Source organism: Salarias fasciatus, chromosome 20 (assembly GCF_902148845.1).
Source record: "Salarias fasciatus chromosome 20, fSalaFa1.1, whole genome shotgun sequence".
NCBI classification, from domain to species: Eukaryota; Metazoa; Chordata; class Actinopteri; order Blenniiformes; family Blenniidae; genus Salarias; species Salarias fasciatus.
The window spans coordinates 12,168,575-12,184,464 of record NC_043764.1 but is presented as its reverse complement, the minus strand read 5'-3'; the positions used below and the strand labels follow the sequence as shown (position 1 = coordinate 12,184,464).

Here is a 15,890-nt window from a genome sequence, read left to right as displayed (position 1 = left end):
TCTGCTTCGACCTGCTGAGGACGTTCATTTCATAAATGTGGAATTATCATAAAATGTACAATGAGCTTCTGCTCCTACTTTTCCCCCCAAAATATGAGCATTTCCATGATGTGCAAACAATGACTCAACTTCATCCTGTTTTTGATGGTCAGAGTCTGCAAAAGGATCTGAAATCTCCTCTGCCAAAGTGTTTCTTTTCAAAGTAATTTGCTGTATACTTTCGAAAACGTGATTCTCTTCCTGTAAGCGTTTGAAATTTGAAATCAAGACAAAGCTGGATGGAAGCGAAAGAGCACAAAAGGGCTTTTTCCTCCACCTACTCATTTCCAGAGCTGCAGGCAGGAAAGTATGCGAGCCAACAAGTCAGGAGACTCTGGAGGGAAATGACTTCACCGTCACTCGGGGGACTTGGCCTTGTGAACTCTCAGATTGTGGCTTTGCTACTGTTCTGAGGGTTTCTTAAACTTCAGACATGTCCAGGCAGCACGCTCCACGTCCCGGCCGCGGGGGTTACCTTGCCGAAGGGCCCGGCTCCGGCGTTGGAGCTGAAGAAGCCGCTGAAGCGGATGGCGGCGCGGTTCTTCCAGCTCTCGGATCCGGCGCTGCTGATGCTGGACAGGGAGCCGCCGATCTGCCCCAGGGCGTCCGGGGTCGGGATGTTCGTCTCCCCGAGGAACTCCGTCATGTTTTTCCTCCGCCGCGCCTGACCCTACGAAAGCAGAGAGGACGAGTCAGTTAAACAGTTCACGAAAATCTGAACGAGCAACAGTTTGGCCAAACGTCAGGCGGGTGGGAAAAAAAGACAAGAGAAACACACAAAGACAGGACAAACAGGAAATCACAGGGGGAATTCTGTGCAAGGGATGACATCAACAAGACCGTTAAAGCCATCCTCATAGCTGCACACAAACAGGAGAGGGAAGGACGGCCACTTCCTGGACGGCCGCGGATGCTCATTACATCATAAGAAGCAGGCGGGAGGTCGGTTCCATCAGGACAGACGGCTAAAGGCTGGCCATTGTTCTCCGTCCATTGTTACCCTGTCAGCGGACCCCTCGCTCATGCCATCTCCGTCCACTTTACGAGCCGCGGCAAAAGCAAACAAACAGGGGCCGCCGCCGTATCTGAGGAAGCAGTTGTTTTTGTGGCCGGAGTGTCAGTCCTGAGGAATCTGCTGCTGGGGGAGCCGCACCGAGGGGAGATCGCTGACTCGCCGTCAAACGCAAGGAATTCCTGGACACTGACGCTGAAGCTCACTGGCAAATTCTTTCACCCATCAAACCCCCCCCCCAAAACAAACACAGTGAACTAATGACCAAACCTGAAGGCCTGAGACAACAAAACATTCTGCAAACCAAACATGATTTGTGCACAACCAAGTATCTGGAGACTTTAATAAAAGTTTAGTGGCTTTTTTCCCGCCATAAGGGCCTTTCTGATCAATGCACCTGTGGCGTGTTTTGGTGATGACTTTCAGTTGTTCTCAATGATTTCACCTGTTTGAAAAGTATCGACGAGCATGACGCAGAAGACGATGAGATATTTTGGACAAACACATGCACGAACAATACGGTCTAATGGCCAAAGCCGAGTCTACAGCTGGTCTAAAGTCAGAATAGGCGATTAAACATTGTAAAACTGCGCTTTGGGCTTTATCAGGAGGTGAATAACAAATAATGAAGCTGATAATTAGCCTTTTATTGCACTGTAGTGCAGAGAAAAGAGGGCACGGAGGTTAAAAGTTCACTCCAGTCCAAAAAGACATCTTCAGATGGATTCGTCCAACAACAAAGCACATCAGCTTAACATGTGTGTCAAATGATCAAGTACTCAAGATAAACACACACAGAAACAATCCAGCGCCAATTATTTTGCAGCTCAGACGCGACTTACTCTTCAGTATCAAAAATAAAAACAAAAATCAACGATTCCACCTGTTTCTCCCCTCGAATACCAGAAAACGGTAAAGAACACCAGATAAAGTCAGCCAAGTCCAACGAGACATCCTCGAATAGTTTCATCCAACATCAAAAGACACTTCGATATCAAATCCTCTCACATCAGCAGGTGAAACCAAGGACTAGTTTCTGGTTTCTAGTCCTAAATCAATGTGACGACTTGTGGAAATCACTTTTCTCATCTTTGAATAAACAAAGAAAAAAACTGAATGTCTCTTCAAACAAAAGTTCTTCCATCAGTCGAGATGGAAACGGCTTTCATGGACGGCAGCGATAAAGAATCAGGACATAGTTTTCTCTGTGTTTATGTTCTGAAATGAAATGTAAATATTAAGAGGGGCTCTGGGTAAATTGTTCTGTATTGCCCGCGTTCCCATTTTAGGAAAACCTTTCAAGGAGCCACTTAACTTCAATAAAAAAAAAAAAAGGCACACAAGTGTCCTATACAGGGGTTACATAACAAGACAGTAAATCTGAGCCTGGGGGGGGGTCCGGCACATTTTCAAGTCCTTTTATCTGGCAGAAATGATCACCGAAGGAGAAGCAGTGACTCGACTGCAAAGGAGACGAGCCGTCTGTAAAACAAAGGCCGGAGTGAAAAGCGAAACTGCTCAAATTTAGAGTCACTTCAGAGCGAAAGAAACAAGCCTGGCACCGTTTGGGGACTTTTTTTTTTTTTTTTTTTTTTTTTGCGCTGTTGGTTTTTTCAGGGCCAGGCGGTCAAGGACACAGGTGTCAGGAAGTGGTGAGAGCCCACAGCCAGACAGGGAAAGCCTGGACTCTGCACACTGCTGGGAAAACTGAAACCTGGTGAGTCTCACTGCGTGATAGCAGAAACCAGGCCTGTGCGGCTTGATCAGTTTAAAAAAGACGAGATACAAACAGACCGCATGTATGAAGAAAACTCGTAATTTAGCTCAGTTTCTCCACAGACACAGGGAATACGAGCGAGTCGTTTCCCACCGTGTTAACAGTGCTCACCATTGAAGCCAGAGGCATGTCAAAAGTAACAAAAACCATCCTAATCCTTCAGCTGGACTCATGGATCGCAGCCCATCCCGGATCCAGCTGCTGCTCCACGTTCACGCCGTCCGCCCGTCTCCGTGACGCCGAGTCAGAGCGTCCAGCATCCAGCCTCGGCCCCCCGGGTTCTGAAAGCGGCCCCGTTCCAGCAAAGAGGGTCCGGGTCTGCGTCCCGCCGTGCCCGACCGCAGCTCCCCTTTGAAGTGAGGGGGACGCGTCCGTGTCCCGTCTGCCGTCTCGCCGTCCGATCACCGCGGCGCCCTGCCTGCCTGCATTTCATACGGAGACTGGCCTGAAGTCATAGCAACCAGGAGGATCCTGCCTCATTGTGTCGGCCAGGGAAGAAGGAGGCTGATCTGAATGTGAGGAGGTGGAGTCAGTGGGACAGCTTGCAGGGAGCTCCCTGCTTCTCTCTCTCTCTCTCTCACACACACACACACACACACACACACACACACACACACACATCCTGCTGTTTGTGGAGATGCCAAAGACTCTTCAGGGTCAGTCTAAACAAGCAGCTCCGAAGCAAAGAGAGGAAAAGAAGCCAAGAACCAATCACTGCTTAATAAACAGGCCGCCGTTCTTTCTAATGCTCTTTCAAACCGGGCGGAGGCTTGACTGAAGTACTCACCATCTAAACTCTGATTCTTTATGTATTCAGGCATCATCATGGACAGTTTTTATTTCATTTCAGTAAAGTTTTTTTTTTTTCCGGATCTGCTCATTTTAGCTGCATCGACGTACATATGGTACAAATGTTTGTAGGGAAGTGTCTCCCTCTCAATAAACATTAGGTCTAAAATCCTCATCTATCTGCCAGAGCAACAAAACAAAATCTATCCTCAGAGAAAAGAAAATCACCATTTTTTTCAAGACATAAAAAACAAAAAGTCTACTGCCAGAAAATTCTTGACAGAAACTTCAATTGTTTTGTCCATAAATCTACTAAATAATTTTCATATTTTAAAGCCATTAAATGTTACTTTCATTATTTGACCTCAGTGCTGTAATTTATGGAAGAACATCACAAAAACTAAGCACTTTTCTTGGCTTAGAAGGTTAGTGCATTTAAATTTGATGCAATACAAAGAAATATTGTAAAACATGATTTAACAAGGTGTTTATATAGAAATAAATCTGGATTTGGTCTTTTCTAACGAAGAACAACAGTGTCAATTAATAAAACAAACATTTAAAGGATTAAGATTTTCAAAATTATTGAATTTTTGGTAGTTTTGTGCGAAAAAATAGCAATTTGTTCTTTTAAAAGTCTATTTGAATCCATTTATATTCCAAGAAAGCGGTAAATTAAATCGACTCGAGACAATTGACTCACCATGTTGCCTACAAACCCTTGAAACATTCCACACTATCTGATGAAAACGAGGAGAGGAACTGATCAATAATGGTCAAAGGGGCAGATCTCCCTTGTTTACTTGCGATCGGCACATTTACGACTCCACTCAAGCAGGTAAACGGACACACGCCTCTCGTTTGAGCAGTCTGACGACTTTTTAAAAGCTGAAAGGCAGCAGGTAAACAAACAGTTAAACTGCAGCAATTATGGCGACCTAACTACTATCTAAACTCTATGTGTATGTGCATGTGTGTGTGTGTGTGTGTTAGGAGGTGCTTCTGGTCATTGTCCCCATTGAATTGAAGACACAGAGTTTCAAGTCTCATGATTGAATTTTAAAAGCAGGTTTTTAAGTCCAAACTTATCAGCTAATGAGTTAATTTAGATAATTGTTGGCTGTAACTGTCAATTTTTGGCTTTTTTTCCCCCACTTCACAATAACTCTTCACCCCCCCCCACCACACCCCCTTCCCCAAACCGAGCAAACAGAGCCTCTCTGCAAACATCAGGCTGCTCTATTCATGTCTGCAGAGTCATTATGTTTACAAGCTTTCCCTTGTGCCGGCCGTGTAAAGCTGTCGGTCAGAGAAGAGCTCGGACTTCTCCGGCTCTCCTCTTCACAAAGCAGCTCACTTTTTTTTTCCTGGGGGGGGGGGGGGGGGGGGGGGACTGTGCGGAGGGTCTCCTGGAGGGCAAACAGGTTAATGATATCAAGCCTTGAATCCACTCACGCTCTTATCTTATCATTTGTGGAGGCAGCCTTGGCCTGGAATGGAGAAAATCTTTACGCGGGACGGGATTGGATTAAAATAAATCAGTGGCGAACACACACAGAGTAGTTCTTCTTCCCCCTCCCCCCACCGCCCCCCTGCTACTGCCTTTATGTGAGCCCACTGATAAGGGCGTCCCTCCATCAGGTAGGCTGACTAATGGTGGGAAAACAACGGCGGGATGAGCTTCCTGCACGCCTGAGCGCACGGCACATGACACGTGTGGGCCACCAGGAAATGGAAAGTAAAATAAAAGAAAACAACGTCAGTGGAGGACACAGCTCTCACAGCCGTCGCCCTGCAAAATCATCAATAGGTAACCGATGGAGGTCAGAACCAGCCAGAAAACATGAACACAAACACGTGAAGACAAGACAGGCTCACCAAATGAGCACTAACAGCCACACTGATCATCCTTTGCATGGATTTATCAGTTTCACAAGAAAAAAGGAGGGTTTTTAAAATGAATCACAACCAGATCTGCTTGGCAGTCATCAAAACAAGCTGTGGAATAGAAAATTGAAGAGATGCACTCTTTAAACTATAACAAAAACAAGCTTCAAACTAGTCAGAAAAACAGAATATATGGTGCTGAAGAGACGAGCAGCATGAGAATGTAAAGCAAACTGTCATTTAACATTTGTGAGATACAACTTAAAGATCAAAATTCGTGTTATGAATGTATTTTTTGTTAATTTTGATGCACAAAAATCAAAAACAGTAAGTTTTAACGTGAAGTATAAATAAAATGTTACCTTTGAAAGGTTGAAATCCTCAACAAAAAAATGCTAAATGTGATTATTTTCATTGAAGTTGACGAACAATAAATTCAAACATTGACAATATGTGGTATAATATAGGTTTTGTTCTAAATATGGAAAAATGAAGAGGACACAGTGTGGATCCATGCTCTATCAAACACAGATCTAGTTTTACAGTCATGTGACTTTTGTCAGTGGATTCAATTCTTGGATTTAGATAAGTGAAACCAGTAAATACAACTTTAAAAAGTTAAACTTCAACCCAAATTTGTAAGAGATCATAAAGGAGTAAATTCAAACTAAACTGTTAATTTGCCACTAAAACAAATCTGAAAAAAAAAAAGTTAGATTTTTGTAAACCTTTTGTCATTGTAACACTAAAGAGAGTAAATATTGCTAAAGATTCTGACCCTAGAGACCATGATGACATCTTAAAATCCACTGTGTGTTAATTTAACAGGTAAACTTCATATCTTCGCAGTTCCACAGAGACATGTGACCTAAATTTGATAAGTTAGGGTCGTGGATAATCACTTCTGTCCTACAGAGAGAAATTAAATCATAAAATGTCTCCTTTCATGATTTGACAGCACAAAACCCCAAATATTTGTAGTTTTACTGTCAGCTGTGATTTATAATATGTATTATACTTTCACACTGGAGTTCAGCCCAGTGTGTTATCATACTAGAAATAAACGTTTTAAAAATATGCATATTAAAATAATGAATATTAGCGAGTAGAAGTGTGAAATGGAGTTGGTTTGGTCATCCTGCTCACCTCACTAGTCGGGGATTTCAGCTCGGCCGGAGGCGACATGGGAAACTCATCGTCCAGAGGCAGCACATCCCAGCTGCGCGACGAGGACAGGAGGGGCAGACGAACCATTTTCCAAAGGAAATTGGGATTTTTAAAAAAAAAACAAAAATTCCCCAAAGCTTCAGATGCTTAAAAATAAAAATCCCTGACTAATGGAAAGAAAAGTGGAGAATCCCAACGTCAGGAAAAGTCCATTTCCAGGAAATCCCAACTCAGAAGTGCAGCTTTCACCTCTGACTGGCAGCCTGCAGCGGCAGATATGATGTGTGTGCCACACACTCGAAACGCACACACAGCAGTCATAAAGGTGTGTAAGCCCGTCCTGCAGGTATAAGGGGAAGTTCTTTGTCTTCCTTACACACACACACACACACACACACACACACACACACACACACACACACACACACACACAGACCTGGAACTCCTCCCACATCGAAAGGAGTTACACAAAATTAGGCCACGTGTTGACAAATGCACGACTCATCAGAATGTATCCCAGTGACACAAAATGCATAAATGTCTATATTTTGGGAATAATCATAATTAAGCTGTAATGAATTAACTACATACTATTATCTGGATAATCAAATGAATGTTAAAAGAGTCCAGCTTTAATTCACTCCCCGAAGGCTTCAGTCAGTGACAGTAAACGCCACAAACTTCCAGTAAATGCTTTTGTTTGTTTCGATTCCTGAACTGGCCTTCTTCTGGTTTTACTTGTTCTATTACTCCATTCTTCCTCATTTTAATCCCCAAGTGATTATGTATTTTTTTTTATTGACATGCTTTATGGTTACCTTTGCTACTACTTTCTGATCTTCAGATAACCGGTGCAGTGGAACCGACGGCTCCAAATAGGAGGCACATCCTACTTTTATTAGAACAGCATTAAGGGTTTTTACAGTGTTTGGACTCGGCTTGGTTTCATGCTGGCTGCTGTTGTGGGATGAAACATGACATTTCGGATCTCATCTCAGGCTTTAATGAAGACCCATCAGCACCTTATTCTTACATTTTAAAACCAAAACCACACTTAAACAACATTTAAACTTAACTTAAACTACACTAGCTGCATGCAGAATTATCAAGTTCACCACTGGTGCTTCCTGCCTTGTGAATAAACTGAGAAAAACTCATGTCTGGCTTCAGATCTTCACATTTAAAGAGTGTGGTCTCGGTTCTAGCGGGACCGGGAGCGATGGGACGTCTGCTGGAGGCCAGACCGAGAGACTGAGTGTGTTACTGTCTCCTCTCCCGTGTCAGCGGGGGGAAAACACACTGCATGACCTACTTTAAGAGGAAATAAACCACAATTGTTCCTGGCAACATCTTCTGTGCTCCAAAGCGCCAAAAACTGAGCTCACTGAGTTCAGCGCGAGAGATGAAGCGGCGTGAATACGGCGGAGGATAAAAATCCACGAGTAAACAAGAAGTGATTCCACCTCTCCGGTCAATGTGTCATCATTAAAATGTGGACTCTTTAAATCATCCCGGCTTCTCGGTACTTCACTCTGCTCAGGTTATTTCCCAGCATAGAGTTCATATCTGTTATAAAACAACACTATCTGCATCTCGCTGTCCGTTATATAACTAAAGCCTAAACGCCAAGTCGGGAGTTTTTCTGTTTCTTTTGGAGCAGCTGCTCTCGCCAATCGTTTAAAATAACCCAATGGGATGACTCGCTTTATAAAAATAAGAGAGAAATGTGATATAATCGAGGAAATATCTCAAGTATTGTTCGAACTGACGTGTGGAGCAACGTTTACGTCACTTTTAACTATTTTTAAAAGAGGAATCAGTCACGAGATCAGAAATATGCTTTGTAGTTTGTATCTGGCGTTATTTTTTTCCCCCACACTGTTCAAATTAGCTCAGTAAAATAGGACTGTAACAACAGAGTTGCAGAATTTTAGGCATAAATCTTGTTACATATTAACTAATTCATTCTTTTAGAGGCTTTTAAGTTTCCATCGTTGTCATAGAAACTTTTTTTTTTTTTTATTTGGCTTTACTTTCTTTTACTGTCACATTGGCCTACATTAGGTTTTCCCTGTGCATCATGGGAGGTTTGAGCTGGGGCACACATATGGCGGCTCCATTACCCGTCGTTCTTAACTCTCCAGGAAAAGCAAAAGAAGGAACTGTTACACGAGCCTGGCTGGTGAGATTTACAGTCTGGGGCTGTAATAAAGCCGGTTCTGTAAATCCACACAACTTATTCCACCTGAGTGGAAGATGGCGGCTGGGATGGTGCGTGTTATATCACCGGGTCAACTGACACAGGGCAAAGATCAGCGTTTCATAAGCGCCTACTGACAATCAAACGGTCCCAGACAGTCGGGCTATCTTTATGGCGACTGTAAAAATAACACGAGGAGAGATCGGTTTCTGTGCTCAGGAAAGAATGTGTCAGACCTGTGTGCGTCCGCTTCGGCGTCAAAATAACACTTTCCCATCTTTCGGTGTTTTCGCTGAAAACTGACATCATTTAGGAATACGGACGAAGTAAAAACATCCTGAGCCCTGACCGTTAATGACTCCGACGGACTAAAAGCTGAAATGAATCACAGTGAAAGCTTAAAGAGAGAGACGTTCTATTTAAAGCAGCATGTTTTGTGGGTTTTACTCTGCTTCTGCATCCGTTTCTTCTATTTTTTTCTTGACTTGGCTGAAAATGGTGACTTGAATTATGACGCACATGGCGAAAGTTGATACAGATTCAGATCTGGATCAAAGGCGGCACAGATAGAACTGATAGAAACGTTTGCAAATGGTGCAATAAGTTGGAGACGGTGGCGCTTTACGGGGGAAAACTATCAGCGGGACTGGAATGCATCTCCGTCCAATCAGGGCGTTCGTCTTCGGAGAACCTGTCGTAAAGTAGTCGATTTGCTCCATCGAAGCTGGCTGCGGCCTATCAGGGCGCTGCCACGCGGGTTAACGCGTAACATCCGTGCCGCGATAAACTTGAAATACCCCGCTTGAGCAAGAAGAGGCGGCGCTGGAGATGTGGCTGCCCGCCGCCGTGCCCGCCTGCGTCCAGGCCACCTCACACAGATCTGATCCTGTCTGAGAACAGCCCAGATTCTCTAAGAAGGACGAGCAGGAGCATTAAATGAAACTTAATGGGTTTAATAAGTATAATAAGCAAACTAATTCAATCATCAGTCGAATTTACACATTATGTTTTTCTGCGTTTTGTCTATTTGTGACACCCAGTCATGAATAAAGGTATCCTGACAGGTTTTTTTCATTAAATAATGTAAAAACTCAAAATTTTCTTATAGTGTTTTTTCATTAAAGTTCATCGTCAATAGCTCAGGATAAAAAAATGACTGGCGATGTTTCCTAGGTGATTATCTTGTGTTGTGATGCTGCACACCCAGTCAAACTCCAGCTGCTCTCAGCAAAACCCTCAGAAGAAGCATTACTGCCCCCTTGAGGGCGGATCTGGCATTTTCGCTCCTGACTTCCCACACTCACTCATCCTGAGCCGACAAGTCTTCACCTGCCATGTGGGCAACGCCGAAAATATGTGGCGCGCTTCCTGGAGAGGAATGACGCTCTCGGTAGTTTGAGGCAACAAACCGGGGTTAAACAGAAAACATCCAGAATGCAACGGGAGACGCTGGCTGTGACTAAAGCTCGGCCTTCCTCAGCAACCTTTCCTGTGTTTACGCCGCGGCTGGATGACTAAACCTCGGTGATCTACTTTCGCAGATGGCAGCAGAAAGAGCTTTGAGCGGGCCTCTCCCCTTTTCCCTGCCCAAAGCCACAATGACATCTGTTTACAGTCACATCCCCGCCTCACCTGGAGGTGAGTCTCGACTCGCCCCGGGGGCAATTAACAGCAAATGGCTTGTTAAAAAAAGGCAAACTGCTGCACCTGGAGTGAGTGCCAGGGTCTGAAATCCTCACTACAATACTACACATGCATGAGCCTCAGTTATCAAGATTCCACTATATGTAGAGGGATGCAAAAGCAAAAAAACTCGAATAAAAAACTACCAAAAACAAAGTCAACAAACTGCTTTACGCTCAAAATGCTGCTGGTGGGAAGTGCCAATGATCATGTAGTGGAAAAATAAAAACAATTAGGGGCCAGTGAAAAGTGCTGTAAATGTGGGGCAAGAGAAAGAGCACTGTTCACAAAGACCTGATCATCACCTGCACAGTGTTTGTATTTATAGCAATACTCGACAGTACTGCGTGTTTGACTGACATCATGCGGCAAACAATCACAGCTCGATTCAAGAAGTTCAAGGACATTTTTCACTTTTGTGCCAGAAAATTTGATACAAACTGAAAACAACTAAAACAAGAGAGTTGATTGAGTCAATCTGTTAAAACTTGGTGAATAAATGTCAACATCCTCTATATTTAGAGTGTAAATATGAGCTGCGACCCGACGCCTCGTCTCAGAGGCTCCAAATGCCACCACTTGAACCCGCTGACCGGCCGCCACGTTTCCAGGCTCGCCGAGCGGATCAGGATCCCGCAGCTCTTAGCGTCTCTCATCGGCCACAGGACGGCCGCTTCCTGCAGCCGAGGGAACCGGTGCGGCGGCGCTCAGGGCGCTCCTGAGTGAACCCATCGCCGCCAGATCACCAAAGCGGAAATCCACAAATGCGTCCCTGGGATTCTGCGGCGCAGATAACGGTAATGGAGGACAATGAGCTGATAATGAGATCAGCATGAGATACCGAAGCGGCCCGAGGCTTCATGAGACCTGAGAGGAAGAGCTGGGAAAACCGCGGAGGGTGTGGCGAGGCCGCCACGGTCTCAGGGCGTGCCCGTGTTTGTGTTTCGAGCGGGACTCACCAGCAGGTCGATGCTCTCCCGCCGCCCCAGGGAGCCGTGCTCCGCCTTCTCCCCGCCCGGCGTGAGGATGTAGGGGCTCTGCACTCCGGAGGGCTTCATGTTGGGCAGGCTGAGCGACCGCAGGTCCTTCACACCCTGCTCCACCTTCAGCTCGTCGCCCGGTCGAGCTGCCGGCCGACAGAACGTTGTGCGTGAGAGAGAGGCGATGCTCAAAAAGCTGAGAATCATCATTTATTTATCATCTTCACTAAAGATAGCTGATGACACTTTCAAAGTTTCCCTTCAGCTTCACCGGATGAATACTAATCTAAATTTGAGTCAGTTAGTTAAAACTAGATTGAACGTATTTTTCTTAGCCCCCCAAAAATGTTAATTTACAGTGATAGATGAGAAAATCATCCTCAGAAAGTCTGAGCAGAATGACGCAGATGGTCACACTTCAGTTTCCTGACCTCTCAACTGGACCATTTCTAAAGAAAGGCAATCATTCGGGGAACTGGATCCCTTTAATGGAAGAGGGACAGGCCTTCGATTCACACGCTGCAGTAACTGGAACCGCAGAGCAGCGGCGCTCTCCTTCCTTTCACAAACCGCAACTTCTAACTTTTGTTTTCTTTGAATTCGCAGCGTTTCTAGCCACGCTTGTGGAACGGGAGCAGATTGGTGACACACTTGTCAGGAAATGGCAGGGATACGGTCCACTCCTTTTCCCTTCTAGTCAGACACACGGGTGTGAGAGGAAACCGGCTCACGCCGTCTGTCTCACCCAGGCTATTGTTGAAGGTAAAGAGAGATAAGGAGGAATGAACGACACTGTCAGCACTTAATATATAACCATGTGCCCTGTAATTTATATACGAGAATCGTAATCCGTGTCAATCTGGAAGATTTTTCAAAAACGTTTGAGTTGATGATCAGTCGTTATTTGGCTTCAACCAACTCCAACTATTACAAGTCACTTCGACTCACACAATCATATTTTTCTTGCCTGGAAAACATTCAGATAATTTTAGGATTTTTATCACTTTTAAGGATTTAAATGTTTCAGAACGTTTGTATTAGCTGGTGACTGTGATTACCATGTTCAAATAGTGGCTACCTTCCCTTTCAGCTGTTTTGTTGGAGTTTCTTTTTGTCATTAATTCATAAAAATACTTTTTGACAGCACCAACTTCCAGATCTTAGAGCATCTTCCTCCCCATTACTGACGGACCTTCAGTCAAACTGACGCGCCCAGCTCAGTTGATGTGTAACAGCAACGCTGGTCACTGCAATCAACCATAAAACTATTTTAAGAGTCCTAAAATTCATCTTCTCCCTCTCCGTGTCATCTGATGTCCTGGATAGTTTCCTGCTGCTGCGTTGATCGGTGTGTTTCTACCTTTCACTTTGAGGTAGTGTCCTCCAAAGCGGTAAGCCTCGAAGTTAAGGGACAGAGGAGTGTTGGACTGGTCCAGGAACAAGTCCACCCGCGACAACTCGATACCGTTCCTCTCAAAAACCGGACCCAAAACTTCCCTGAAAAAAAAAAAAAATTAAAAAAAAAAAGTCAGACTGAGCTGAACCAATAAGGCAGTGGATTATGTCTTCAGTTGGAGTTTCCTCCTCTGCTCTCACCGCAGTGTTTTCTTTTTCATAGCAGGTACGATCTCTGTGTTGATGTCCACGTTGAGGTCAAACTTGAGGCTGAAGCATTCTTTACTGGGGTCCTGCGAGGGGGGGGGCACGGGGGGATCGAACACTGTTAGTCCACTCAGCTTTCTGCCTGCAGGCTCTGTGTAGCTCCACAGGGGGGCTCTTTTTCACTACACAGCCTGCCAGATGCCATCACTTCATATCAAGGTTGCAGAAAATAACAGGTTTTTTTTTCTTCTCTCCACCATCTTTATTCCACACTCCTTCCAGGAACTGTGGCGTATTAGAGTAGGGTTTTTTTCTGCGGCACGACCACTTACGTCGGTGTGTCGTCTCCGCGGCTTCTTCTTCACCAACTTCATCCCCACCGTTTTGCGCTCCCTGCAAAGTCACACACCCGTTATTACTGCGCCGCTTCCAAAGACAGAGACGTTTCACAGTTGTGATTTACGTTGGAGAGGAGGAAAATAAAAAAAGGGCTGACAGACAGGCACACGGAGTGCTAGCATGACGTAACGGGAGGTTACCAACCCGCGGTCGTTGCTCCCCTCATCCTCTTCCTCCAGGTCGGAGGGGGGGCTGGTGCGTGGGGGGCAGGAGCGCGTGGACACGTTCCGAGCCAGGATGGAGGCTAAAGGGCGAGGAAGCACAGCGGTCACTTCCTCTGCCAGATCAGCACAGAGCCGCCTCTTCATAGCAAACTCTTTAGTGAAGATTCAGTTTCAAGAGTCGATTTCACTTTTTTTTTTAAATGGTTTGTATGCTTATGTTTGTCTTGTCATGTAGATGACTGGAGGTGCATTGGGGTGGATGTTTATCAAGTCACCTTAATTTTTTTACTCCTAAATATAATAAATATGTTTAGAAAAATACATTTTCATAACCACATGTATTAACACTTGATCAGAGTTTTTTTAAGTGTATAAACATGGATACATTTGTAAATTGCATATTTGTAATTAGGTTCATAGTATAATTCTGACTCACTATAGATAAAAAAAAGACTATAGAAAAACTAGGAGCGAGATTCTCACAAGATCATATGTCAGATTCAACCTGTTGTCTATTATGTTTCAAAAGGTATTAAATAACGAGAAATGGAAAGTATCTCTTCAATAATTCATACTTGCATTCATTAAAAGCATAAATGAGCGTGCCTACTCAGCGTGTCTCATGCATAAAAGACAACATTAATATTAAACCTGGCCGAAAAACCCTTGAACTCTCTGCACAGTTGACTAGCTGAAAGACACTCAGACTACTCAGTTTTAAAACAGCATTTTTGCCTAATATTTCAGCTGCCAGTGGAGCTTAGATATGAGCAGTGAGAAATTGGGAAGATTGTTACAAAAATCTTGACAACTGTTTTTCTTACATTATCTTGCAGGGGATGAAAGAATACTGAAGCTGCTTTAATAGATTTCATTATTCAAGTGTTCCCATCTGGGCCTTTTTAATTTGCAGTTTGGCTGAATCCACTCTGACAAAACTGAGAGTAACATGAACAACAAAGGATTAACATCTGCCTGCAACTTCTGCCTCTGGTTCCACTTTGTCTAATGTGGCTGAACCGACCCTCTATTATGAGAAAAAGTGAAGGGTTTTTTTTTTTTTTTCAGACCTAAATGAGAGCTCACATTAGTTAAAAAGTCTGAATTTCACAACAAATACACGAAAAAGAAAACATTAAGTTGTGCAAGTGGATTTACACGATGTGCCTTTAAATAGACAACTGCAACAGCTCGGTGTCCTGCATGTTTAGAAAGTGAAGTCGTGCATGAGGTAAGGAGGCCGATGCCTCTGTGAGAGCACCAGCGCCAAATAAAGAAATAACACACGGCTACCTTGAGGTTGCAAGTCGAATCGGGGGTGTCGGTCAAAGTGCATGTTGTCTGTGTTCTCCGAATGGCAGCGTGAGTCACATGACTCACACAGGTGAAGGGGGCTTTTGCTATTCAAGTCTTGGCAGTCTGGGTGGTGGCAAACCTGAACGCACAGAGAAAGAAACAAAGGGGGGAAAAAGGGGGGACGAGAGAAAGTCAGATCAACAAAAACTTCTTGGAATACAAAACAGAGCTGAACAGTCTGGGCCCGGACTGGAAAGGGCAAAACAGTCACACACACATCTGAAGTAAACTGCTCCCTGCATGCCTATTGTTTCTGCCACAATTAAAGGACCGCAGAGGCTGCCACGGGCATTCCTGAGGTTTGGCGACTCCCACCTTCCCCGCCATCTGTGCCCCTCTCGGAGGAGGGGGCCGGCTAATTGACTTTAAGTCAGTGCCTCCGAGAGCTGCTTATCCTTGCGTGAACTGAACCTGCATCCCGAGAGGTGAAAAACTGAAACCGGCCAGCAAGCTGGACGTGCCATGGAGCAGAAGGCTGCGGGATTATAGATATCTCCCTCTCGCTGTCTCTGCCCAGACATACTAAACCCTCCCTTGCTTCATCCCCTGCTAACAGGTGGACTCCGCTAAAGTAAGCCTCCTCATTCCACCCTGGGTCTCCTCCTCATCTTTGCCCACGCCCCGCTCAGGAAGCGAGGATGTATGGGGAGATACAATTGAGGTTGCGCTAATGTACTTCCTGACATTGTTCCCATGTTCTCAGGTGGAGCAATAGCAATCTATGCATGCGTGTGCAAAATGCTGGGCAGAGTAGTTTCTAGTAATAATCTCCAAACATGCAAAATTTGAGGGTCATCAAAAACATAGAGGCACTTCATATAGAAATTAAATTAGA

General features: G+C 44.6%; 1 protein-coding gene across 7 annotated transcripts in view; it reads right to left on the bottom strand.

The window, feature by feature from the left end:
* plekhg5b (pleckstrin homology domain containing, family G (with RhoGef domain) member 5b) overlaps positions 1 to 15,890 on the bottom strand; it is a 73,661-nt gene that overhangs the window by 7,815 nt on the left and 49,956 nt on the right. For 6 of the 7 annotated variants that reach the window (XM_030118966.1, XM_030118965.1, XM_030118964.1 and 3 more), the window contains 7 exons: positions 14,993 to 15,134; positions 13,680 to 13,779; positions 13,469 to 13,529; positions 13,131 to 13,222; positions 12,895 to 13,031; positions 11,514 to 11,680; positions 515 to 709 (listed from right to left, as the gene is read on the bottom strand). In XM_030118966.1, the coding sequence (XP_029974826.1) occupies positions 515 to 709; positions 11,514 to 11,680; positions 12,895 to 13,031; positions 13,131 to 13,222; positions 13,469 to 13,529; positions 13,680 to 13,779; positions 14,993 to 15,134 (894 nt within the window). Of the gene's footprint in view, positions 1 to 514; positions 710 to 2,939; positions 3,366 to 11,513; positions 11,681 to 12,894; positions 13,032 to 13,130; positions 13,223 to 13,468; positions 13,530 to 13,679; positions 13,780 to 14,992; positions 15,135 to 15,890 lie in introns of those variants that run through there. The other variant, XM_030118970.1, reaches the window with a different exon arrangement.